This window comes from Heloderma suspectum, chromosome 5, assembly GCF_057233095.1.
Source record: "Heloderma suspectum isolate Gila_16-S chromosome 5, 16-S_ref, whole genome shotgun sequence".
In the NCBI taxonomy this organism is placed as follows: domain Eukaryota; kingdom Metazoa; phylum Chordata; class Lepidosauria; order Squamata; family Helodermatidae; genus Heloderma; species Heloderma suspectum.
Window position 1 is genome coordinate 207354559 of NC_139462.1, and position 23331 is coordinate 207377889.

At 42.2% G+C, this 23331-nt stretch overlaps 1 protein-coding gene across 1 annotated transcript in view; it reads left to right on the forward strand.

Annotated features, from left to right (window-relative positions):
* CCDC7 (coiled-coil domain containing 7) overlaps positions 1-23331 on the forward strand; it is a 360733-nt gene that overhangs the window by 133249 nt on the left and 204153 nt on the right. The window contains exons 19-24 of the mRNA XM_084859830.1: positions 9594-9885; positions 12734-12791; positions 14687-14812; positions 15154-15225; positions 17430-17537; positions 17714-17818. Coding sequence (XP_084715956.1) covers positions 9594-9885; positions 12734-12791; positions 14687-14812; positions 15154-15225; positions 17430-17537; positions 17714-17818 — 761 coding nt within the window. The remainder of the gene's footprint in view (positions 1-9593; positions 9886-12733; positions 12792-14686; positions 14813-15153; positions 15226-17429; positions 17538-17713; positions 17819-23331) is intronic.

The following is a 23331-nucleotide window of genomic DNA, read 5'->3' on the forward strand; positions in this document are numbered from 1 at the left end:
ATTTGCAAAGTGGGTGTCTTCTACTATACACTATGCTACTTGCTTGCCGATCTTCTGTTTCCTTCGGTAGAGTGTACATCTGGCACAACACCAGGGCAAGAACTGATTCAGCATTTGTCTGGATGGTCATTTTCTCTCTCCTGGTATGACATCTACCCACCTCTGGTAAATTAGCTTGGTAATCACCAATATGTGTGAGTCACAGAGACAATAAAGAACTAGGACAGGTTGCTTACCTACAATTGTGGTACTTTGAGAGAGTAGTCATCTGTGTACTCAAAAAACAAAAGAATATATTCTCAGGTGTCCGAATATGCTTTAATAAACATGATGTGTTTCAGAAAGCTATTTCCTCCCTGAGGAGCCACTCATCTTTCTCCATGTATATTTTGAAAAATCTTACTGATACTTCCTCCATTTGAAAACTTCAACCAAAACTCTGCCGAGCTCTAGAATATTCTGAATGACACCCTGTGCAGGCAAAGAACCTATATGTGTGAGTACATAGATGACCACTTGAAGAACCACGGTTACAGGTAAGCAACCCATCCTTCATCTAAACTTGTAACTGGAAGGAAAAGGCGTAGTTTTTCTGTATACTTTCAGATAGGCTGATCACCACATCATTGAATATTACTTATAAGCCAATACATTTATTCTCGGTACTGTGACTCTTACACATGATCTATAGTCTCATCTTGCTCACCATTACTGTTGTTGCACTACGAGGCACAGTTGCGAGAGCTACATATGTGGATGTCTTTGGAGACTACTTGGAAACTTCAGTTGGTTCAGAAAATAGCAACCAAACTTGACGAGAACTAGGGATGGCGGAGAATTTCTCCCCGAAACTTCAGGGGGCCGAGCGCCAACGTGTTCGGCCCCCCGAACAAGTTTTGGGGAGAAATTCTCCGCCCCCCCCCGCCCCCTGCACCCGCCCCCGGGACGGGACTTACCTTTGCCGAATGTCCCTCCCGGCAGCGGGTCCGGCCGGCGGTTCGGCGGGTGTTTGTGCGGGGCGGGAGCGGCAGCTGGTCTTTCGACCGGCTGCCGCCGCCGCCATTGCAATAAAAGAAAAAAAAAACAAAAACGCCCCCGTGATAGGCTACGTGACGATTAACGTAGCCTATCACGGCTAGATTTGCAAAGTCAGCCGTGATAGGCTACGTAAATCACGGGTGACTTTAAAAAAAAAAGCGCGTACAGCGAATGGCGTAAAGATTTACGTAGACTACAGCGACCAAATAAGGAACGCGAATGGCGGCTCCCTATGGGGGCCGCCATTAGCGTACGTGCTTTTTTTTTTTTTTTAAGTCACCCGTGATAGGCTACGTGACGATTAACGTAGCCTATCACGGCTGACTTTGCAGATCTAGCCGTGATAGGCTACGTTAATCGTCACGTAGCCTATCACGGGGGCGTTTTGTTTTTTTAAAAACTTTGGAGTTCGCAGCCGGGCGAGGCGGGAAGCCTCCTCCCCGGCCTGAATTTCGGCTGGGCGAGGCGGGAAGCCTCCCCCCCCGGCCTGAACTTCGCGGGGGGAGCAGTGAAGCGCCTCCCCCCCACCGCGAACAAGCTTCGACGACAGGTAAGTGACTTTCGTCCACCCCTAACTAGAACTCGCTGGTTCGAACACATCTGTCCAGTATTAAAAATAAATAGATCCCTAGCTTCCATTATGTTTCCAGGCAGAAACCAAGGTTCTGGTTTTGGCCTATAAAGTCCTATACGGATTGGGATATCTGAAGGTGAACTGTCCATTCATTTGGATTCCCATTGGAGTCTCTGCTTTGCATGGCTCTGCCATCTAGGGCAAAGTGGATAGTAATTGGGAAAAGGGGCTTTTAGTGGTGATAGTAATTGGGAATAGGGCCTCTGGTTGTGGAATACTCTTCCCAAGATCACTTAGTTGGAATTGCTTTCTTTGCCTGTTGGTGCCAGGTGCAGGCCATTTTATTTTCCCAGACATGTAGCAGATGACCTTTGAATTTGTTGTTTTTCTGAATCGATGTTGTATGTTTAAACCAAAGATTTCTAACTTACGTTGTTAGTCACCTTGAAATGTTTTGCTGAAAGGCCAGATAAAAAGGGTATAAATAAATAAGATCTTCAGTAAGCTTCTCATGTATTCCTACATATGTCCATACACTGCCCAAGCTACAGACGTTGCATCTTAGTTCCAGATAAGACATTTAGGCTTACAGAGCTGTCATTTTCTTACCTTGTCAAGTAAACTGTTGCTTTTCACTCTCTCATATGTTTGTTTGACAAGTCACTGGATATAAAAATTCTAGTTCCTTACAAGTAGATAACTTCTAGATAGGTAGCCATGTTAGGCTAGTGCAACAACCTTTAATTTTTGTGAACCGCTCAGAGAGTTTCGGCTATTGGGCGGTATAGAAATGAAATAAATAAATAAACAAATAAACAAACGAACAAAAAGTACTGTGGCACATTAAATGCTATTAGACTTTATGGCCCTGTTTGCATGTAATTAACCCATGATTTGCCATAGCATGTGCCATCACCGTTTTGAATATGCAACCTCTGATCAACCCAATTGGAGGTGGCTCCGTAACATCCGAACCCAGACACTATGGGTTAATTGTGGGTTAAACAACCCACAATTAACGATTAACCCATAGCGTCTGGGTTCGGATGTTATGGTGCAACCTCCAATCAGGCTAATCAGAGGTTGTATATTCAGAATGATGCCTGGCAAATTGTGGTTAATTCATTCACAATCTGGCACTGTTATGTGTGAAATGGGTCCTTGTGGCATAACTTTTCACTGGCTAGAGCCCAATTCATCACCTGTGACCTCTAGTCCATGAACGATTATACCACAATATATTTGTTCATATTTAAAGTGCCACAAGATTCTTTTCTGTTTTTTCTTGTAGCGGGGGATCGTTGTATATCATTATCAAGTCAGAACAGCATTCATCTTCCCTGATTCTCAGTGTTTTCTGCCTTTAGAATTTAATGTACACTGAACCTTAGGGCCAAATTGGACATGATATGGGAGATCTGTGAACAGAACTTCTCACGCTTGTTGTTTTTCAAACAGATAAAAATAGCCCTGTGTTTGTAGGGATTCTTATCAGGACAGTGGAGGTGAGGATCAGAGAATGGCTTTGTTTGTTTCTACCCCTTTCTAGCCATGCTGGGTGGTTTCCGTTGAGAAAATGGCATGAAGAAAGGATTAATCTCTTTGGTGCAAAACCTCTGATACAATTGAGCGCACCTACCCCATGCCTGCTTTGATCTTTAAGAACAAAACAGAAGGAGGCCTTGTTTGTAGAAGATTTTGTTTGTAACCTATCTCACAGAGTTGTGTGGGTAAAATGTGAAGGGCTGGGAGAATCCTAAATGCTGCCTTGAGCTCCCTGGAAGTATTTGGGATGTATATTTTTAAAAATAAAATATTGATTTATTAATTCTAAAATTTGTATATCCTGCCTTCTAATTCAGAATTTTCAAGGTGGCTTATCCTGATCAAAACATTTAGCTAAACATGCAATTTACTGAATGTGAGCATGTTGGAAATATAAGTTATAAGAATACATGGTTGACGTTCATTTGCCACTAAAGATATCACCAGAATCCTTATATATTGTCCCTACAGCAATGGAGAAGGCAACAATAGGATTGTGGGGGTGAAAATTGCCAATATGTGCATTAGCCAGTACCTGCTCAGTTCAGAAAGAAATAATCTTCTGTGATGTGTAGACCCCTTCCCCCATCAGAGAACGATGTTGTTCCATAATGCACTATCCAGATTGGCCAGATTAATGCAAAACTAACAAAAGAATGATTTGTTGATTATCAGGTACAGCACAACTCTCACCCAAAAGCTGCGTGAGAATTATACTACTTTCTCTGCTCATCTCAGCCACTTGAAATGGCAAAACCAGGGATTTGTTGAATTGAACCCACTTGTTTCTTGCCATCATATTTCCACATACTTATTTCTAGCTAGAGAATGATACCTGATTTAGATGAACTACTATCAAACCTATTGGGAGCCTATGCATAATTTTCTTATTTAATTCTTCCACCCACCATCCTAATAAGTCCAGCTCACATAGAACCAAGCTGTTTGATATTCATGCAGCATTAGACCAGATGTTTTTTCAAAGTAATGTAGGGATGTCAGAGAATTTCTCCACGAATCTTGGGGAGGCCGAATGCCAGGGCATTCGGCCCCCGGAAATTGGTGGAGAAACGGTCTGCCACCCCCCCCCCGGGACGGGACTTACCTTGGTCGAATGTCCCTGGCGGCGGCGGCTCCGGCGGCGGTTCGGTGGCGGCGGCTGGTCTTCCAACCGGCTGCCGCTGCCACCATTTCCAAGTAAAAACAACAATAAGCAAACATAATAGGCTACGTAAAGATTTATGTAGCCTATCATGGCTAGATTTAAAAAAAACACCGTGATAGGCTACGTAAATGTATACGTATCCAATCACGGCTGACTTTGGGGGGAAAAAAAAAAGCGCGTACACAAATGGCGGCGCCCATGGGCGCCACCATTTGCGTACGCGCTTTTTTTTTTTTAAGTCAGCTGTGATAGGGTACGTAAACATTTACGTAGGCTATCACGGCTGACTGCAGGGACGCAAACAGCGGCGGCTACAGCCGCCGCCATTTGCGTCCCGGCAGGAGACGACGTTTCGTGGCCGGAGGGACGGGGCGCCTCCCCCCTGGCCAGAATTTCGGTGGGGTGGGACGGGACGCCTCCCCCCCGGCCAGAATTTCGGGGGGAGGGACGGAGCGCCTCCCCCCCACCGCGAAGCAAGCTTCGGGATCAGGTAAGGGACTTTCGTCCATCCCTAAAGTAATGAGGAAAACTTTTTCTTCAAAAAGAGAATACATTCAAGCATGTAAGGCCAGATCTACACCTTGTGTCATATCATTATGATCCCGTCATGGTAACGCTATATCCTTCTTGTGCATTTATAAGTCGTAGGAGAAACAATGACATTTGTTGCAGTATATTGGATAATGTGGAATATAAAGCAGTAAATAACACTACAAAAGCAGTATATTGAATGTGTAATGTGCCCCAACAGTTATCAGTGGGCTTCAATACTGTTATAAAACAGCAGTGAAGATCTAGCCCAAGAAAATAACAAAAAAGGAATAATCATTGATACACTTTTCTATATTAGATGCTCAAGGCTGAACAGTCAAAATTCTTGTTATCAGAAATACAAAGTCTGTTAATTCATTTTCAGAAAGACCCTTGTTTCTCTCCTGTAGAGAAGAAAATAAACCATGGCACATGGCCTGGTTCACACATAACAAGAAGCCACTGTGGGTGATTTTCCCCATGGAGCTTCTCATTGTGGCAGGGGCTGCCATTCTGAATATTCAGGGTGTGGTGATGATGTGCTGTAGCTTCTCGTTACATGCAAACCTGGTGGGGGTGGGCTGTTGGGCTGATTGACAAGCCATCCACAACCCTAAAACAGCCTATGGGTTCCAGGTGGCTTGTCAACATCCTACCCTTGCTGGTTTTGCATGTAATGAGAAGAAATGGGAAACCTGGCTCCCATGGGCATTGCAGCCCACCGTGGCTAATAAGCCACAGTGGGCTCTGGTGCTCATGCAAACCAGATCACAATCTGACATGTTGGATTTTTCACAGGTATCACAACAATTTCTGCCCAGAGCAAGCTTAAACTATAACCAACTTAACAAGAGAATTACACAGAGCTGGTTCACATGTCATGATAAGCACCCTGAAAATAATCTTTGTAAACTGCCCAGAGAGCTTCAGCTATTGGGTGGTATAGAAATGTAATGAATGAAATGAAAGTAAGCCTCATGGTTTGGTTGTTCGCTCGCAAACCCACATTCCTCCCAACAGATTATCTGGGTCTCTGCAGCTTGCTGTGGGTTGTTTCCCCCTTAGTTCTCCAGCCTGCTTCCTGCACGTATCCCAGCGTCCTTTGTTGCACAACTCCTCTTGTATCCTCATCCCTACAGAGAGGAACTTTCCTGGCTTCCCTCTCTGCTCCGATCGTTATCCCTTTTCTGTGCATGCTGACACAAACAGGGCTTACAACCCACCATGACTTATCGTCTCATGTGAACCCAGTCTCTGTGTTCAGCTACAGCTAGTAACCTCATGGATCAGGTAGTTTTGAAACAATCAAAAGTATTTCAGTTACATTTCAAATTGGTCAAACTGGAGGGATGGCATCATCCTAACAGGGCACGTTGACATCATGCAGTAAACTGTTTAAACATAACATGCAAAGCCTCTACTGAATTAAAATAGAGAGACAGAAGGGGATGAGTGGTACAGAGCAATCAACAGAACAAAGGAGGTGAACTTACTGCCTTTTTTGAAGCCAAAAACAATGCTAAAAAGTGAGGGAAGAAGGGAAGAAGATAAGCTGCTAATGGGGAAAAGCACACCAAAGGCTCTGAGTGGAGCAACTGACCAATGGCTGACATTGCTAACCAGCTAAAACAAATGAGGCTGGAATGAGCTCAGGCCATCCAGCCCTTAAAGGACAAGGTAACAGAGGTAGGAGAAAAAGTGTCAACCATTTCAAACATTGCTAATGAAGCCCTAAATCTCAGCTTCAGATGTCAAATTCATTGACAAGCCTGATCCAATCTAATACAGATCTCCAGAACTGGCTGGAGTCCTTGGAGAATAAGGAGTTGGAGGTCAAACCTTTGACTTGGGGAGAATTTAGAGGGGGGAGAATATGAGTGACTTTTTAAACTAAATGGTTTATGCAACTCTTCTTTGAACTGGACCTGGCTAATATTGAAATTGTTTGGGCACAGAGGGCTCTCTATGCAAAACTCTTGCCTGGAGCAAGGCCATGTGACATAGTAGCACATCGTAGGAGACTCACAAACCCCCGCCAGTTTGGAGGCCACAAGACATTGGACGAAACTGGAACATGAAGGGGCTCAATACAAATTTTTCAGGATCTGTGTCCTGAAACTCTAAAGCAAAGAAGAATGTTCTGTCCCAATATGGAGCAACTCTGCAAAAAGAGGATTGGATATAGATGGAGACACTTAGTCATGTTAGATTATTGGAGAAATGATTGAAAATAATCCAGCTGAATAGTAAGAACTTTAATGCAATGTGAGACATTAGTAGTGAAGGTCAAAAATTAAAGGAATAACCTCAACTGGGCTCATCTTGGATTTCCAGTTTGGAAATACAGAAGGAATCAAACAAATCTGGGGAAAGGATCTGGGAATGCATACAAAATGGATAACATTATGGAGACTTGAGCTGAATGAAATCTATTTCTATGAAAATAAAAGAAAACAAAATTAGAATTTTATACAGGTGGTACTTAATACTACAAAAGTTAAGCCAGATATACAGATTAACCACTCCTGTGTGTTGGTGGGACTGTAACATGACTAGTGCATTTCTTCATATGTGGTGGTCATGTGTTATTATACAACAATTTTGGCAGGAGGAGTTTGTAGAAGCTGGCAAAATAACAGGACAAATGATCAATCTTCTTCAGCTATGGGTCTGCTATCGATATATAACAAGGAAGATGGCAAACTACAAAACAAAGAACTACTGACTTTCTTATGGCAGTGGCCCAGATGGAAATCACAACCAGCTGGAAAGGAGGCCCATTACAATGATAGTCCCTCAGGGTTTGGTCAATTGCCCTTATGGAAAAACGGACCCAAGTCAAAAGGGCGACCATGAATGTTAACTGCAAGGAAGACTTCTATGCAACTTGGCATCAATTTATAACTTATATGATTTGGCACAAGGAAACATTAAAATCACCACAGACTCATGATCACTTATGGAAGGTTTTATTAGGATATCAAGATATGAAGGAGGGTAGAATAAATGAATAGATTTTAGGTGATGCAATCTCTGTAATGTAATACGTGATATTGATGACTGAATGTATTCGATGTATTCCCATGATGTTTTCTTGTTTGTTCATGTTTTATTTGTAAAAGAAAAATCAATAAAAGCTATTTTTAAAAACTTGGTCAAATGGTTATACATAATTTTTTAAAAGGCTATTTCTTGCATAGGATATTTTAAACCTAGGAGGAAGTGCCTAGGATAACACCTGTCTAACAGCAGAAATCAGTTTATGTGGAATCTATACAATACAGAAGGGGATACCACAAGGTTGTTATGCCTGGTAAGTTGAAAGGTTAACATTTTACTTTATCAGTCTTAACATTACAAAATGACTATCAAGTTCTACAGATAAATATATTTGGCACAGTCTAAATATAGGTTTACTGAAGGATTATGGTGCAATACCCCAACACTTTTGTATGTACCTCTCTTTTTTTAGGATACTGCTTCTTGCACTTCTTTTTGACCCTAAATACTGAAGCTAGCAGTGAGGGAGCTACTGTTGAAGTATAGTGGGAGCTGTTATGTCTAGATTTGGTGGTTCCATGTGCATGGAATATTAAATTTGGAGATTTGGAGTGGATAACAATATATTTAAAAGACCATACAGTCTCCTTGTAAAACACCCTGTGAAAACTTAATAATATTTAGAAAATACTTCAAAAGAACCACAGTCTTGTGCTGGATTAATTCTGACTCTGAAAAGGCTGTCTGTGATTACAAGGAAAGGGAAATAAATTTAGGAATGAAATGGCTGGAAATGGAAATGGAGTACAGCCTGGTTTAAACTACCTAAACAAGAAGTACTGACAGTTAGACAGTAGATATTAGAGCACTTATTATTTCTGCGATTTAGCTAATAAATAAGAGAACATTGAGAAAGTTTTTGTTTCTCTAATTTCTTTTTAACAACAGAGAGACTTATATGCAAAAAATATTGCCTGAATAAATGTGATTGTAATCTGAAGCACTTTGGATAAATGAAAAAGTTGAGCACCCATGTACTTGCTTTTTTGTGCACAAAGTGAAGTGTAAAGGAAATATAGTAAATTTCAATTTGCTTAGAATTAAGAATTGTGTCTGCTCCTTGGCTTAGAGAGCAAACCTAACTCCCCATCCCCTGTTAGTTGCTGGAGAGGGTTAGGATCTGGCAGAGGTAAGCCTCCAGCAGCAGGGTGAGCTCTGCCACTATGGAGGCCCCCATTGTGTCCACAGAGAGTGTAAAAAGCCACCACCAGCAGTGTTCCTGCTAGCTGTAGGAAGCATAAGCCCCCCAAATAGCATTCTGGGGATAGTTTGGGGGACTGCTGGCTTTGGATCTGCTGGATCCAAAACTCCATTCCCTTGAGAGGGGCCTGATTTGGGCCTGCCGGCTATGCCAGCCTGGAGCTAGGATAACTAAGTTCCCTTTCATTGCTTTCAATGGATATGGTGGGGGAATTTAAGATGAAAAGATCCAGCAAGCTGGGAAGCCCTGTGAATTCAGCCCCCACCGATTCTTTCTTCCCTTGCAGGCCCAAGGCTTCCGATGAAGCTGTAGATCTACCACTGTACTCCTCCCCAACAGCACTTAGGATTGCTTTGCCCTTCTTTAATAATAGATAACTCTGTAGTTGACTTTAAAAACATATAATGCCACTGAGAAAATACAGGGCAGCTGTTTATATCCTTTCTTAGTGTATAATTTTTATTTCTTAAATCTTAAAGCACAGGGAAAGAAACACGTTCGGAGCTCCCAGTGTTACCTCCTATCCAAGAAAAGGAGCAGTTGCCTGATTCCACAAAAGATGAGGAAAAAACATTGCCGCAAACTTCAGATAAGTCTCCTGAGGAAATGCTTCCACCAGACTCAAAAAGAAGGAAAAAAGAAATTACTACCTCTCCTCAACCCACTATTGAAGAAGAGGATGAGAGTTTGCACATCAGTGAGGAGAAAGCTTCACCATTTCTTTCAAAAGTTGAAGTGGAAGATTCAGTTGAACCTAAGGAGTCCACTAAGGTAACTTTCATTCCAGAAGGTACAAACAACTGTCACTACAGCAAAGAAGATACCTTAAACCAAAGGTGACAGGGGGTAGTATTATTATCTACTAACAGTATGTAGCCTTGGCTCTTGGCTATGATATCCTTATGTTGGTATAAACAAAGTTATATGTCAGCAGCAGTGGAAGTTAATATTTATATCAAATGTTAAAATATAAAGAATATGTTTAATTATAATACTGAGAAAACCACCTGTTAGCATTTCAGGTCACATTAATGATTAGCTCTTGATGGGTGAAACAACAGGTAATATCTTACATCTGTGAAACATTTATGGCAGACTAGAAACCATAGACTTTTCATATCACCTGACACCTTAAACACAGAGTGCAAGTTTTCACATCTGTTGTGAATCAATTAGTATTGAATAACTGAGCTATATGAGACATTGAGTGATGTACTTGCATGTGTGAATTTACCTTAAAGGGGCTTTGAGAGAACCTTTTACTTTGGAACATGTTATTTCTGAATAGGGATGTTGGAGAAATCTGCAACTGATTCCAATGAGTTTGAATTTCTATGAATCTGACCTGTGGATTCCGCAGTGGACTGGCTTTTGCTGAGTCACCTGGATTCCACAGAGTTGTGAACTGGTTTTTCACTTTTGGGAGGGATTTTTGCTAATGCACATTAGCACTAATTTGCACTAACTGATGCATGTTTGAGCTAGTGTGAGTGCTAATGCGAATTAGTGCCAGTTGAACAAAATTCTGGTAAAAAAAAAAATCCAATTCTGTCCATGAGCAGATGATGAAATGAAAGATGCCTGACAATCTACAAAAAACAGAGGGAATGGATTCCACAAAATCCATACATCTAAATGATTAACAAGCAAAAGAGAGTCATTTTAAAATGGACAGTCTTGCTTTTTAATTCATTTTACAGAGACATGCAATTCAAATATAAGCACAGAATTCTTAAGGTAGTCAAGGAATATAATCCTGACATCCTTATCATACAGGAAACACATAAAAGAAATAAAGTGAAGCAGGTCACGTCTCACCCCTCCCTGAGTGAACAATTTTGTGTGAGTGGGTCTACTAAGAAACAAGGTGTTTCTATACTGTTTTCAAAATGGTGCCCCTTTGTAACGCAAGGTGTTCTTCGGGATTCTGCTGGACACTTTGTACTAATGAAGGGGAACAACAAATCACCCTGGGTTTGTTTTATGCCCCCAATTAAGGCCCAAACTTTAGAGAGCTTTGATGCTGGTGAGATGGTCCTAAGAAAGAATATGACGATCCTGAACCATGACTTGGACAGTACTTCCCAAACCCTCCAATCTGCAAAGGTGCCTACTGCAATAAATAACGTTTTGCGGGACCAAGGACTGGTGGATGCCTGGAGGAAAAGGCACCACACTACATGTGAATATATGTTCTTTTCCTCCCGACATCCATCCTATTCATATATTGACTACTTCTTAATCTCCAAGCCCTTGTTCTGTACAGTTCAAGACAAAGACATTGGTCTGATTACATTGTCAAACCATACTCCAATAGGACTGACGTTAAGGTTTGGTAGTCCTACCGCATGTACCCATATCTGGAGACTGAACTCTAGTCTCTTCACACATCAAATCCTTGTGGACAAAATTAAAAATAATATTAAAACTTTTTATAGTGATAGCACTGTGCCCATGACATCTCCAGCATTGCTATGGGATACTTTAAAGGCGATCCTGCAGGAACTGTTCATACAGAAAGGCTCACTCTTGAAGAAACAAAGGATCCAGGCTAGAGAATGCCTGATAACAGAGATAGGAAACCTATTGACTGTTCACAAGCACAGGTAGTAATGAAATATATAGCTCTCTCGCTACTAAGATAGTGGAGATGAAAGGACTGAATGTTGATTGCATCCAAACATCTCTGATTTTCCTCAACTGTCATTTTTCTGAATTCGGGTGAGGTGCTGAAGAAGAAACTCTGGAACTGATATACTGTCCATTAAAAATGTGGCAGGGAAAACAGAAATGCAGCAGATAGCTATTAATAGAGCCGTCAACAAATTTTACTTGGAGCTCTACCGGTTCAATAACCCCAAACAAGGAGAGACCAGTGACCTTCTGGACATCCTGTGTCTTAAACAGCTTTCAGAGACACATAAAGCATTTTTAGAGCAATTCATTTCTGACAATGAAATTAGAGATGTTATTAAAAAAACTAAAACTGGGGAAATCACCAAGGGTTGATGGCTACACAGGTAAATGTTATAAAACATTTTGTGACAAACTGATGCCTCATCTCAAAATTCTTCTAAGTAGTATATTAATGGATGACGAGAAATGTGGAGGTGAGCTGGATTAATTGTCCTTGACAAAAGGGTCAGCCAGTTCAAATCAGTTGGCTATTGTGAAAAAGTTATTAAACTGGGAACATTCCTTCACAGCAGGGGCTAGAGATTCGAAATGGAGCTGCTGGTCCACATCAGAACGCAGGGCATCTTTAAAGCTCTACATATGCCAGACTTCCCCAACGTAGTACCCTCAAAATGTTTTGAACTACAGCTCCCAGGATTTTTGACTATTGGCCATGCTGGCTCCGGCTGATGGGAGTTGTAGACCAAAACATTTGAAGGGCATCAGGTTGGGGGAGGCTGACGTAAGCCTTTTGCTACTAACATCAAAGCCTTTCAGTGGCATCTTGATTATAGATTGGAATGTAACAACAGTAGAAGAGAAGGAAAGAAAATCTAAACTGTGGTTACAGGCAGATCTCAGTGGGAAATAGTCAGATTAACACATATCAAAGAAGCACAAGATGGAATTTTTGTATTTACTATTTTTTTCTTATTTTCAATAGCCTTTAATTTTGGAAAAAGGAATCCCTGGAATTCATATAGATTCAGTAGGACGTGGAGGTAGTTATTCCTTTTTTGTGAAAAAAGTTATTTGATAAGACATGCAATAACATGGGTTTTGGAGAACAGGAAGTGTTATGTCAAAAATCCTAAGTTGGTGCAAAAGTTCCTAATAATTTTTAAAATATTTATGGAGCAATCTTAAAAACTGCCTATTGGAAACAGTGTGAGGTGGGATGAGCAACTTGTGGCCCTTCAGATGTTTTGGCCAACAACTGTCATTAGACCCAGCCAACATAGCCAATGGTAAGGGATGGTGGGAGTTTAAAAAAATGTATTTAAGAGATTTATATACTGCTTATCATATTAACAATATATCTAATGGTAGTTGTAGGCCAAAATATCTGGAAAACAAGTTGCCCACACCTTGGGTAAGTTCTGCTCCACTGGCAGAGAGGGAGATTTGGGGCTTACACTGCTGGAGCCCCCAGTACACCTGGAGTACACCTCCAGTAGTTATCCATGCTCTGATAACTTCTCGTCTGGATTACTGCAATGCATTATACGTGGGGCTGCCTTTGAAAACGGTCCGGAAACTTCAGCTGGTCCAAAATAGGGCAGCAAGATTGTTAACAGGGACTGGCCTGCGAGCTCATATTACGCCAGTACTTTTCCAGCTGCACTGGCTGCCAGTCCATTTCCGGGCCCGATTCAAAGTGCTGGTGTTAACATTCAAAGCCCTTAACGGCTTGGGGCCAGGTTACCTGAAGGATCGCCTCCTCCCATATGTGCCTGCCCGGACCTTAAGGTCATCATCAGCGGCCCTTCTCCGTGAGCCCCTGCCAAAGGAAGTGAGGTGGGTGGCTACTAGGAGGAGGGCTTTTTCTGCTGTGGCACCCCAGCTCTGGAATGAGCTCCCTAGTGAGGTTCGCCTGGCGCCTACATTGTATTCCTTTCGGCGCCAGGTGAAGACCTTTTTATTTTCCCAGGAATTTTAGCATTTTAGCTTTCTAAATTTTTATCTTTGCTGTTTTAAATCTGTATTTTAAACTCCTGCACTGCTGCTAGGTTTTATTGTGGTTGTATTGTTATATTGTGGTTTTAATGTTCTATATATTTTAAATTGTTTTATTGTGTGTTGTTTGGTTTTAATTTTTGTGAACCGCCCAGAGAGCTTCGGCTATTGGGCGGTATAGAAAATAAATAAATAAATAAATAAATAAATAAATAAAATACACCTGTGGAAAGGTCCACAGGTGTTGATGTCCACCAGTAGTGAGGGCCAAGGATCCCCCTGGCACATTTAGGGGGCATGTCAGGGTGTCCAAGGGTCCACAAGATGGTTGAGAGGTGAGCCCCAAAATTGAATTGCTGGCCAAATTATGCCAGTTCTGATGCCAGTATAGTTTATTCCCCCTAATCAACCATAGTGGGAGAGAAAACAATAGTACGTGTGCATAAAGGTTGCGATTTTAATCTTTACTCTTTACTCCTTTATGCCACGTATTTACCTTCAGATTGACTATTCCCAGTCAGTGCGGGAGGACATTGTGGCTGTGGGAGATGTTCCCTCCACCTGGGAGCCCCTCTAAAGAGAAAACAGTCTGTGGAAATTTTTAAAGTATAACTCCACAAAGAAGAGGAAAAAGCTATTATCATTTTTTAAATTAGGTTGAGAGTTGTGATGAGATGACCAAAAGTATATCATTGCACCGGAAATGTCTCAGTGTGTCTGGTGGCTTTTTTTTTGTAAAACATAATCACATTGACTGTATAAAGAGAATATACATACTCTGGAAGGAGGTCACACAAATATGAAAATACATAATGTTTTACTGAACACATGGATAACACTGTTTATCTTAACATTTTCTGTTCTCTGGGGACACAACACTGTTAATGTTCTCTAAGAGAAATAGGAAAAGAAAAATTATTTCCTTTGTTTTTCTTTATAGAGGATAAAACTAGGCACTTGATCAAAGAAAGAATGCTTCAGCTAGCAGACCATTTAACAGAGCTGGAAGGAATGCCTGAAGCAGAAACATTAGCTAAACTCTTGCTAGAGCCTGGCCAAGGCATGGGTAAGTACCAATCTGAGCTCCTTAGAATATGAAAGTACAATACATCCTTGGGATAGTCCATGGGGTGGCGGCATTGCTGGAGTCCTCACTGGGGATCTACATCTTTATTAGGCTATGTCCAAATTACTGAGTATAAAAAGGGGTCATCTGCACATCGGACAATCAGCTCTGTCTTGTTTGCTTCACACAGGATGCTAGTATAGCAGCAAATATAGGAAGGGTTTGGAATGGGCTGCCTAATCTAAAAAAAAGAGTTTGTTTTTATTATTAGACTTATGATCAAAAACTATAAATAGTTAATTCTGCCATTTACATTCCCCAATGTTTCCCCAATGAGACAGAAGAATTATCAGATAGACAAAAACTTCGGTTACTAAATCAGCTGTTATCTCCAGATGAACTACAGCAAGCTGGTAAGTGCAAAGTTAGCAATATAAAGATCTAATAAGTCATTATCAGTTATCAGAACACTTCATTGTGGTGGGTTCACATTATTCTTTTTTGTTCATTTTTGTCAGTCACACAAGAAAAAAATGTAATGCATTACAAAGTGGTTCTTCTAATTCCATCTCACATTGTCCTGTACGTTGATTGAATGTAATTTTTAGGAAGATGGATCTGGATGTCTCTGCCCCTTCTGACCTACAACACCCAAGCATTCACACAACTGGCAGCAAACACTGGAGATGGTGCCGGAAGATGAATGGCAGTTGGAGTCTTTGTTAGTCACTTAGACAACCCTGCTGTGAAAGGGACATTAACAACGGCAGCCATAGCATGACGCGCAGTGAATTATCCAGATGGCTGGCTGGTTCTAGAAGATTTATTTTAATTTCCTAGTTGTGGCATTTGTATTATCTTCAGCTTAGTGCTGGAGAGACAGACCCACAAAGTACTAGAGCAAAAACCTTTGGTGCAGTATGGGAATATTGTTTAATGTTCTTTTTTTAAGTGATAGAATATTATGCCAGGTAATTATGATAGGCAGGATTTGTGTAGACTCTATTTGTTGGGTACCATTGTTCTACAATAGTTTTGAATGTTTGCAATATCTGCATTGTCTGTAGCCTCAGGAGCTGAACACCACACTTGCACATCATTTATCCTTCATTACATAGAAGGTGCATTGACTGGGGGAAGGAGACTATTCATCTTAGTGTTCCCTGAGTATCCCACAGTAGTTTATTCATACCAAAAAAGTGAGTTCTGTTGTTGCTAGCAGCTTTCTCTCTCTTTCCATTGGCTACAACTAGTCCATAAGACACAGGACTACCTTTTCTTATGGCAGATTGGCAGGGGATGATAGTTGCTCTGTGTGCCAGTTGAACAAAGTTGCTCTATGGACTTTGCTTTAAAGGTGGCAGTGGGGGTGAGCAAAGAAAAAAAAGAAAGAAAGGAGAAGGTGAGTGTGAGAGAATGATGAATTCAAGAGGACCTCTCACAGCTCCTCCAGACCAGTGTCTTGTCAACCAGAAACTAGTTGGCTTCTTTGTCATCCAGCATTGGGTGTCATTACTGGCCTACTGCTTCTAGAGCTAACAGTCCTCTCCCCTGACTTTGGGGGTCTTAGTGATGCCTGCATCCATAGGGCATGGCGTCTTCCCCTTCACAGTTATATTCAGTGCAATCAGGCCTAGAGCTCTCTAGCTCTGCTGTCATCTTTACCCTCCCCTAAAATTGGCCTTCAGGATCCTCCACAACATAGTACAAGAGTCAGCTGTGAAGGGAGAAGTCTTGTTAAAGTGTGCAGATTTACGCATCCTGTCACAGCAGTAGGGGATTGCTGAGAATTGTAGGACTTTTTTCTGTCTAAACATGCATAGAATTGCACCCTAAAAATATGTGTTTTGTGAGAAAATACATTCAAAAATACATACTTGAATATTTATATACAAATTTTCATGTACATTTTAGAAACATATCTACATTAATGTTGAAAGAGGACAGAACAGATTTATGCATGAACACATTTGAAATTCATACAATCCCACCTCACAAAGAAATGATCCTTCTATATCTAGCTAGATTATATGAACTGCATGCCACTTATTGCTAAGACTAGGTTTGCTAAACTTACTGTAGTATAGTAGTTAAAGGATGGAGAGCGTATTTTGTCCCTGTGATTAAATGATGTGATTACCAGTTGTTTTCCGGGCCAAATTCAAGGTGTTGGTTTTGAACTTTAAAACCCTATATAGTTCTGGCCCAGCCTATCTTAAGGAGTGCCTCCAGCAACACCAGACAGGCTGCTGAACAAGATCAGCCTCGGATGGCCTTCTCTCTGTCCCATCAGCCAAGACAGTGAGACTGGTGGGGACGAGGGAGAGGGCCTTTTCTGTGGTGGCCCCCACTTTGTGGAACTTCCTCCCTAGGCAACTCCGCCACGCCCTCTCTTTAATGAGCTTCCACCGCACATTAAAAACCTGGTTGTTCAGGCAGGCATTTGGGGTGAGTTAGCGTATTTTAGAAAATGTTTTTACTGTAGAATTTTATTGTTTTAAACTGTTTCATTATATACTTTGTACATCACCCAGAGTGGCTAGGTGACCAGCCAGATGGGCGATTAATAAATGTAATAAATGAATGAATGATCTTTCAAATTTTACACTCCATGTAGGTGAAGCAGAGGAAGAGCAAACAGAAAATAAAAGGAAGTTGCTTGCAAATGTAGCAGCAACTCTACAACTTCTGCAGCAAACACAAGCTCCTGAAGCTGGTCTGTCAGGTAGAATCTATGAGAAAAATGCAGTACATAAATATGCTTAGGATAGGGCATACTACTTGTTGTGCAATGTCAAACTTACAATGATATAATGGTAACTCCAGAATTATCTGCATAAAATGTTTAGGACCTTCATTATTGTGGCTAGATACAGCTTTAAAAGATGTCTATTTTTGTAGAGAAAGAAATTAATGAGTTGGCAGAGAAAAGAAGAGACTTACTTGCAGAATTGGAATCAAACTTAAAGGAAGCAGAGGCTGCTAGACCTGATCAGCAAGACATTGGTGGGTATCAAAACGTGTTAATTAGACTCCAAAACATAATGGAAAACCTCCTAAATGAAATGTATTATTATTAATATGAATGATTTAAAATACATACCCTACCTCCTAGCCAAAAAAGCCTCAAAGTGACTTACGATAAGAAAGGTAAAATAATATAATAAAACAAAGTAATAAATCCAGAAACAAATAAAATCAAACAACTGTGCAAAACAAAAACCAGTTGGCTCCTCTAAAACACAGGTCATAAAAGCCTTCCTAAAAAGGAAGATCTTAAATCAGTTTTCTGAACAGAAGTAGGGTAGTAGCTAGCTGAACCTCACTCAGCAAGGTGTTCCAAAGAGCAGATGCCACAGCAGCAAAAATGTTCTGGTTACTATCCATGGCACCTTACAGAAGCATCTCTAACAGGCCTTTTCCTATAGATAATAAGACATGAGAGGAAATATGTGTGTATTTATGTCTGGTGAAAAATACTGGTCAAGTTTTTTTATGTTTTTTTAACATAAAGCAAAACATTCAGCAAAACTATGGTATACTCCTGCCTCCAGTTATGACTTCTCCAGTTAAGTAATGGATGTGCATAATTAAAGATTTACAGGTTAACAAATCAGGGTTGTGCATCATGTGGAGATGGCTTTAAATAACTCTCTCTGGAAGTAGCCTCTGTGTGGAGAGCTATTCATGTGCAGCAGTTCATGACATATATCATATCCCCCAAACCTACCCAAATGTGTTTACAGTGGCATGATATTATATATTATAAACCCCTACATAGAAAGGTCTTGCTGTATGAACACAACTGCCCTGCGAAGCTATTTTGTGTAGACTGGGCCAAAGATTTTGGAAGTATGTTCTGCTTCATCTCTTCTGGAGACCAAACTGGATTATTCATTAAATGTGTGAATGTATTTAAAGTGTCTGATTTTAAAAACATTAAATAGCAGTCATAGGAGGATGGAATCAGGACTGTGGTACTCAGGGATGGGAGTTAATCTTTTCCCTCCACACTGTGACTATGATGAAAACCACTCCCTCTAGTGCATATTTGCCCCCAGGAGGGAAGCTACCATTGGAATAAGAGCTTCTAGGAGCAATTTTCATTTGGACTGCTGCATGGTGTCAAAGGGTTAAACCTGGCTTCATACATGCCAAAATCTTGACCCCCTCTGGTGCTGCTATTTAAATAACAAACAACAGACTGTTAAATGCATACATGCATTTGCATTATGTAGTATGGCAGTGAGACAGTAGGCAAGTGTAACTAAACTGAACTTCAACTTTGCCTATTAGTGAAGATCACATTAATATTTTTGTAAATGTTTTGTAAACGTAGACTAATAATGTATATAGTAGTTTCATATCACATCTCACAGTGGTTGTAACTTAGTGAATAACAAATGCTTCTTCTTCATGGTCTCTGTGCATCACACATATAGGCTCTGTACCTGCGCGGGACCCTATTCGGGAAACTTCTAAAGAAAAGGTTTTCAGCAGGAACCCTCCCTCACCGTCTGCTGTGCATATCCAAGTGGGTTCCCGCCTTTCTCCTCAGTTCTCTTTCAACTGCTTTGCTGAAAGGATGCCTTATTGGGAATTTTGTTCTCCCTGGAGAATTTTTTTTGACTGAGTAGCCACCTGTTTTTTCCTTTTATTCTATCTTTTGTTTATCTCTCTTCTTCCTAAAAAAAAAAGTAGATTAGTTTAGTTCTTTCTATGTTTTCATGTGATCTCTGATTGGGGAGAGGCCATTAAGGTCCCTTTTCGGAAATGTCTGCAATGCGGCAGGAAATTGCCCCCTTTAGATGGACATTCTCTCTGTTTATTGTGCCTGGGGGAGTCTCATGTGGTAGAGACTTGCCATCATTGCATGAACTTTACAAAACAAATGAAGCACCATCGCTCAGACAGCTTGAAAGTAGTGTTGTGGAAGAAAGCTTTACAGGAAGAAAGCTGTGGATTCAGCTCAGTCAGAGGCTTCAAAGCAACAGCCTTGAGCAATGTCAGACAAAGCGCAGTTCCCTGCCTACTAGGGATGTACGAAAATCACTTACCTTTCCCGGATTATGCTGATGGTGGGGGGGGAGGCGCTCCATTCCTTCCCCCTCAGAATCCTGGCTGGCCGGCTGTGCTCCGCAGCGATTCTGCGGAGCCGCCAGCCGGCTCCGCCAGCAGCCGGACATCCAGCCGCTGGCTAGCAGGGATGCAAATGGCGGCGGCCGTAGCTGCCGCCGTTTGCGTCCCTGCAGTCAGCCGTGATAGGCTACGTAAATGTTTACGTAGCCTATCACGGCTGACTTAAAAAACAAACAAACACGCGTACGCAAATGGCGGCGGCCATGGCCGCCGCCATTTGCATTCCTTATTTTGGCCCGTCTTAGTCTACGTAAACATTTATGTAGACTAAGACGGCGAAAATAAGGGGAACACAAATAGTGTAGCGTCTACGCTATTTGCGTTCCCCTTATTTTCGCCATCTTAGTCTACGTAAATGTTTACGTAGACTAAGACGTGCCAAAATAAGGAACGCAAATGGCGGCAGCCATGGCTGCCATTTGCATACGCGCATTGTTTTTTTTTTAATGTCAGCTGTGATAGGCTACGTAAATCTTTACGTAGCCTATCACGGTGTTTTTTTAAAATCTAGCCGTGATAGGCTACGTAAATCTTTACGTAGCCTATCACTTTTTTTTTTTTTAAACTGGAAATGGCGGCAGCAGCCAGTCAGAAGACTGGCTACTGCTGCCGCCGCCACACCACCGCCGGAGCCGCCGCTGGAGCCAGTGCCGCCAGGAAGATCCGCCCAAGGTAAGTCCCGTCCCGGGGGGGTGGCGAGGGGGTGGCGGGCCGTTCCGCCACCGATTTCGGGGGGCCGAATGCTCTGGCATTCGGCCTCCCTGAGACCCGTGGCGGAACTTTCGTACATCCCTACTGCCTACGTCTTCTAAGTACCTGGCTCTAACCATGGGCCAGACTGACCCGCCTACTCCCAGCAGGCTTCTGACTGTTTCTGCAGCAAAAAAAGCTCTTTAAAGGGCAAAAGCCCCAAGAGCTGCCGTGGAAGTGCAAAAAAATAAGAAATGAAAGGAATCTGGAAAGCAGCTCCTGAGCCAGCGACCAATAATGAACCAGCTCAGGTTTCGGTACTGCCACTTCCACTGTTACTAGAGTCTACTGTACTGACACGTCCATCGGTATTGACAATGGGTCCCAGACCTTCTCCAGTATCGATGTTGGAGTTGGCTCCCATGGAGTCAACATCAAAAGGGGAAATTAGGGGCATCTCACCACTGAGGGTTAGTGAAACCTCTCCGGCATCTTCTTTATTACGTCCTACTTCTGTACCATTGTATCGACGTTACTGAGATTTTTCACCAGATTCTATGCAATCGGATAGATCGAGAATCCCTCATCATGATCGATATGGCAGAGAGATATACCATAGGTCTCGTTCCCTGGTTCGGGACTGGGATTGATATTCAAATTGGTCTCTACCTCCTAGAAAGCACTACCAGTACAATGACTGGAAGTTTGCAAGGGACAGATATTCGTTGCTTGATAATGAACATGTCCTGAGAAACACGCCTCCCCAATATCGACAAGCTCCTTCAGCAACAGTATTGAGACCACTGAGGGATGAGCCTTTCCTTCCTCCACCACAAGTCCTGCCGTGTTCCACCTCTTTAAAGGACCAGGTACAACCTAAGGATGCCTACCCAGCCTACTGATATAGATGTCTCTCATCCTCTTCCTCCTCCTCTGGACCTGGGACCAAGTGATCGACCCAAAGAAAAGGGGAGCGGTATGGAGACTTCTCCACAGTTGATTGAGGACCACCTTTTGGACTCGATCTCAATTTCTTTGGCACCACCTTCCATCATGTCACTGGATGAAGCTATAGATGCACAAGAAGGAGCTTCACCATCAGAAGACTTATATCATTTCACAGATCAGATATTAGGAATGGCACAGTTGTTGGGGATTGAAACACAGCAACCTTCGGAGAAAATACAGGATCCTGTTTTTGATGTGATATATACAAAGGCTGCAGGCCTGGTTTCTTTTCCTTTCCTTCCAACTCTGTTTCAGACTATGAAGGGATCATGGAAGGCACCATCGTCTATGGCCCCAACCTCGAAGCGTTTGGAATTGTTGTATAGGGTTCAGCAGAAGGGTATGGAGTTCCTTTTCACACACCTTCACCCTAATTCCATCATTGTTGAATCTGCACGGGGGAAATTGCAAAAAATCCATGCATCTCCAGCAGATAAGGAAGGCCGTTGTTTGGACTTGTTGGGCCACAGAATTTACTCCTCAACAGCACTAGGACTCCAAGTGGCCAATTATCTGGCAACAATGTCTCATTATCAACTTTTACTTTGGGAAAAAATTGGCTCTTTGTGAGATCATCTACCGGAGGACCAAAGGGAACTGGCGAGAGTGTTCCAAATGGAAGCATGAAATTATCACGCCAGCAAATTAATACAACATGCCACCAGGCAGATTGTGGAGCAAAGGCTATGGTGGGAGCCATCGCACTTAGGAGACAGGCATGGCTTAGATCAGCTGGCCTAACTCCGGGGCAAAATCTCGCATTGAAGACCTTCCTTTTGATGGAGAGGGCCTTGTCAGCGTGAGCACTGACGAGGCAATGGATGCCATTCAGAAAGCCAAAAACATCAGGAAAAAGATGGGAATAGTGCAGAAGAATTCTTCTAAGTATAAACGGTGGTTTAGATAGCAACAGCCTTTTTTCCTACACTCGTGACAATATCAGGATAGAGTTTCACGATTTAATCAACCGCAGAACCATAGAAGGCAACAACCTTCTAACCATTTTTATCAGTCCCGTACAAGGGGTGACAACTCTTCCAAGCAGAGACTTTGACTTGACCCGGCACTGATTGCAACTTTTTGCCAGCCCTCCTTTATTCGATTTCCTTTTGTCCCATTTCCTGCCAAATTGGTTACTGATAACTACAGATGCCTGGGTTCTCGGCATTGTCCAATATGGTTACAAGATAGAATTCGAAGTCCTCCCTCCTCTCGGTACCATGAGAGTAGGGATGTATGAAAGTCACTTACCTTTTCGCAGGGTGACATTTGCAGTGCGGGGGAGGCGCTGCGTCCCTTCCCCCAAAATTCTCTCTGGCTGGCTCCGCTCTGTGGCAATTCCACGGAGCCGCCGGCCAGGGCCTCCTGCAGCCGGACATCCGGCTTCTGGGCAGCCTGCAGGGATGCAAATGGCGGTGGCTGTATCCGCCGCCATTTGCGTCCCTGTATTTTGCCATGATAGGCTACGTAAATATTTGCATAGCCTATCACGGCAAAAAAACCCCAAAACAGCGAACACAAATGGCGGTGGCTACGGCAGCCGCCATTTGCATTCCCTTTTATTTTTGGTTGTGATAGGCTATGTAAATATTTACGTAGCCTATCATGGCAAAAGAGATGGGCGCAAATGGCGGCCACTACACCATTTGCACCCCTCTTTTTTGCCGTAATAGCCTACGTAA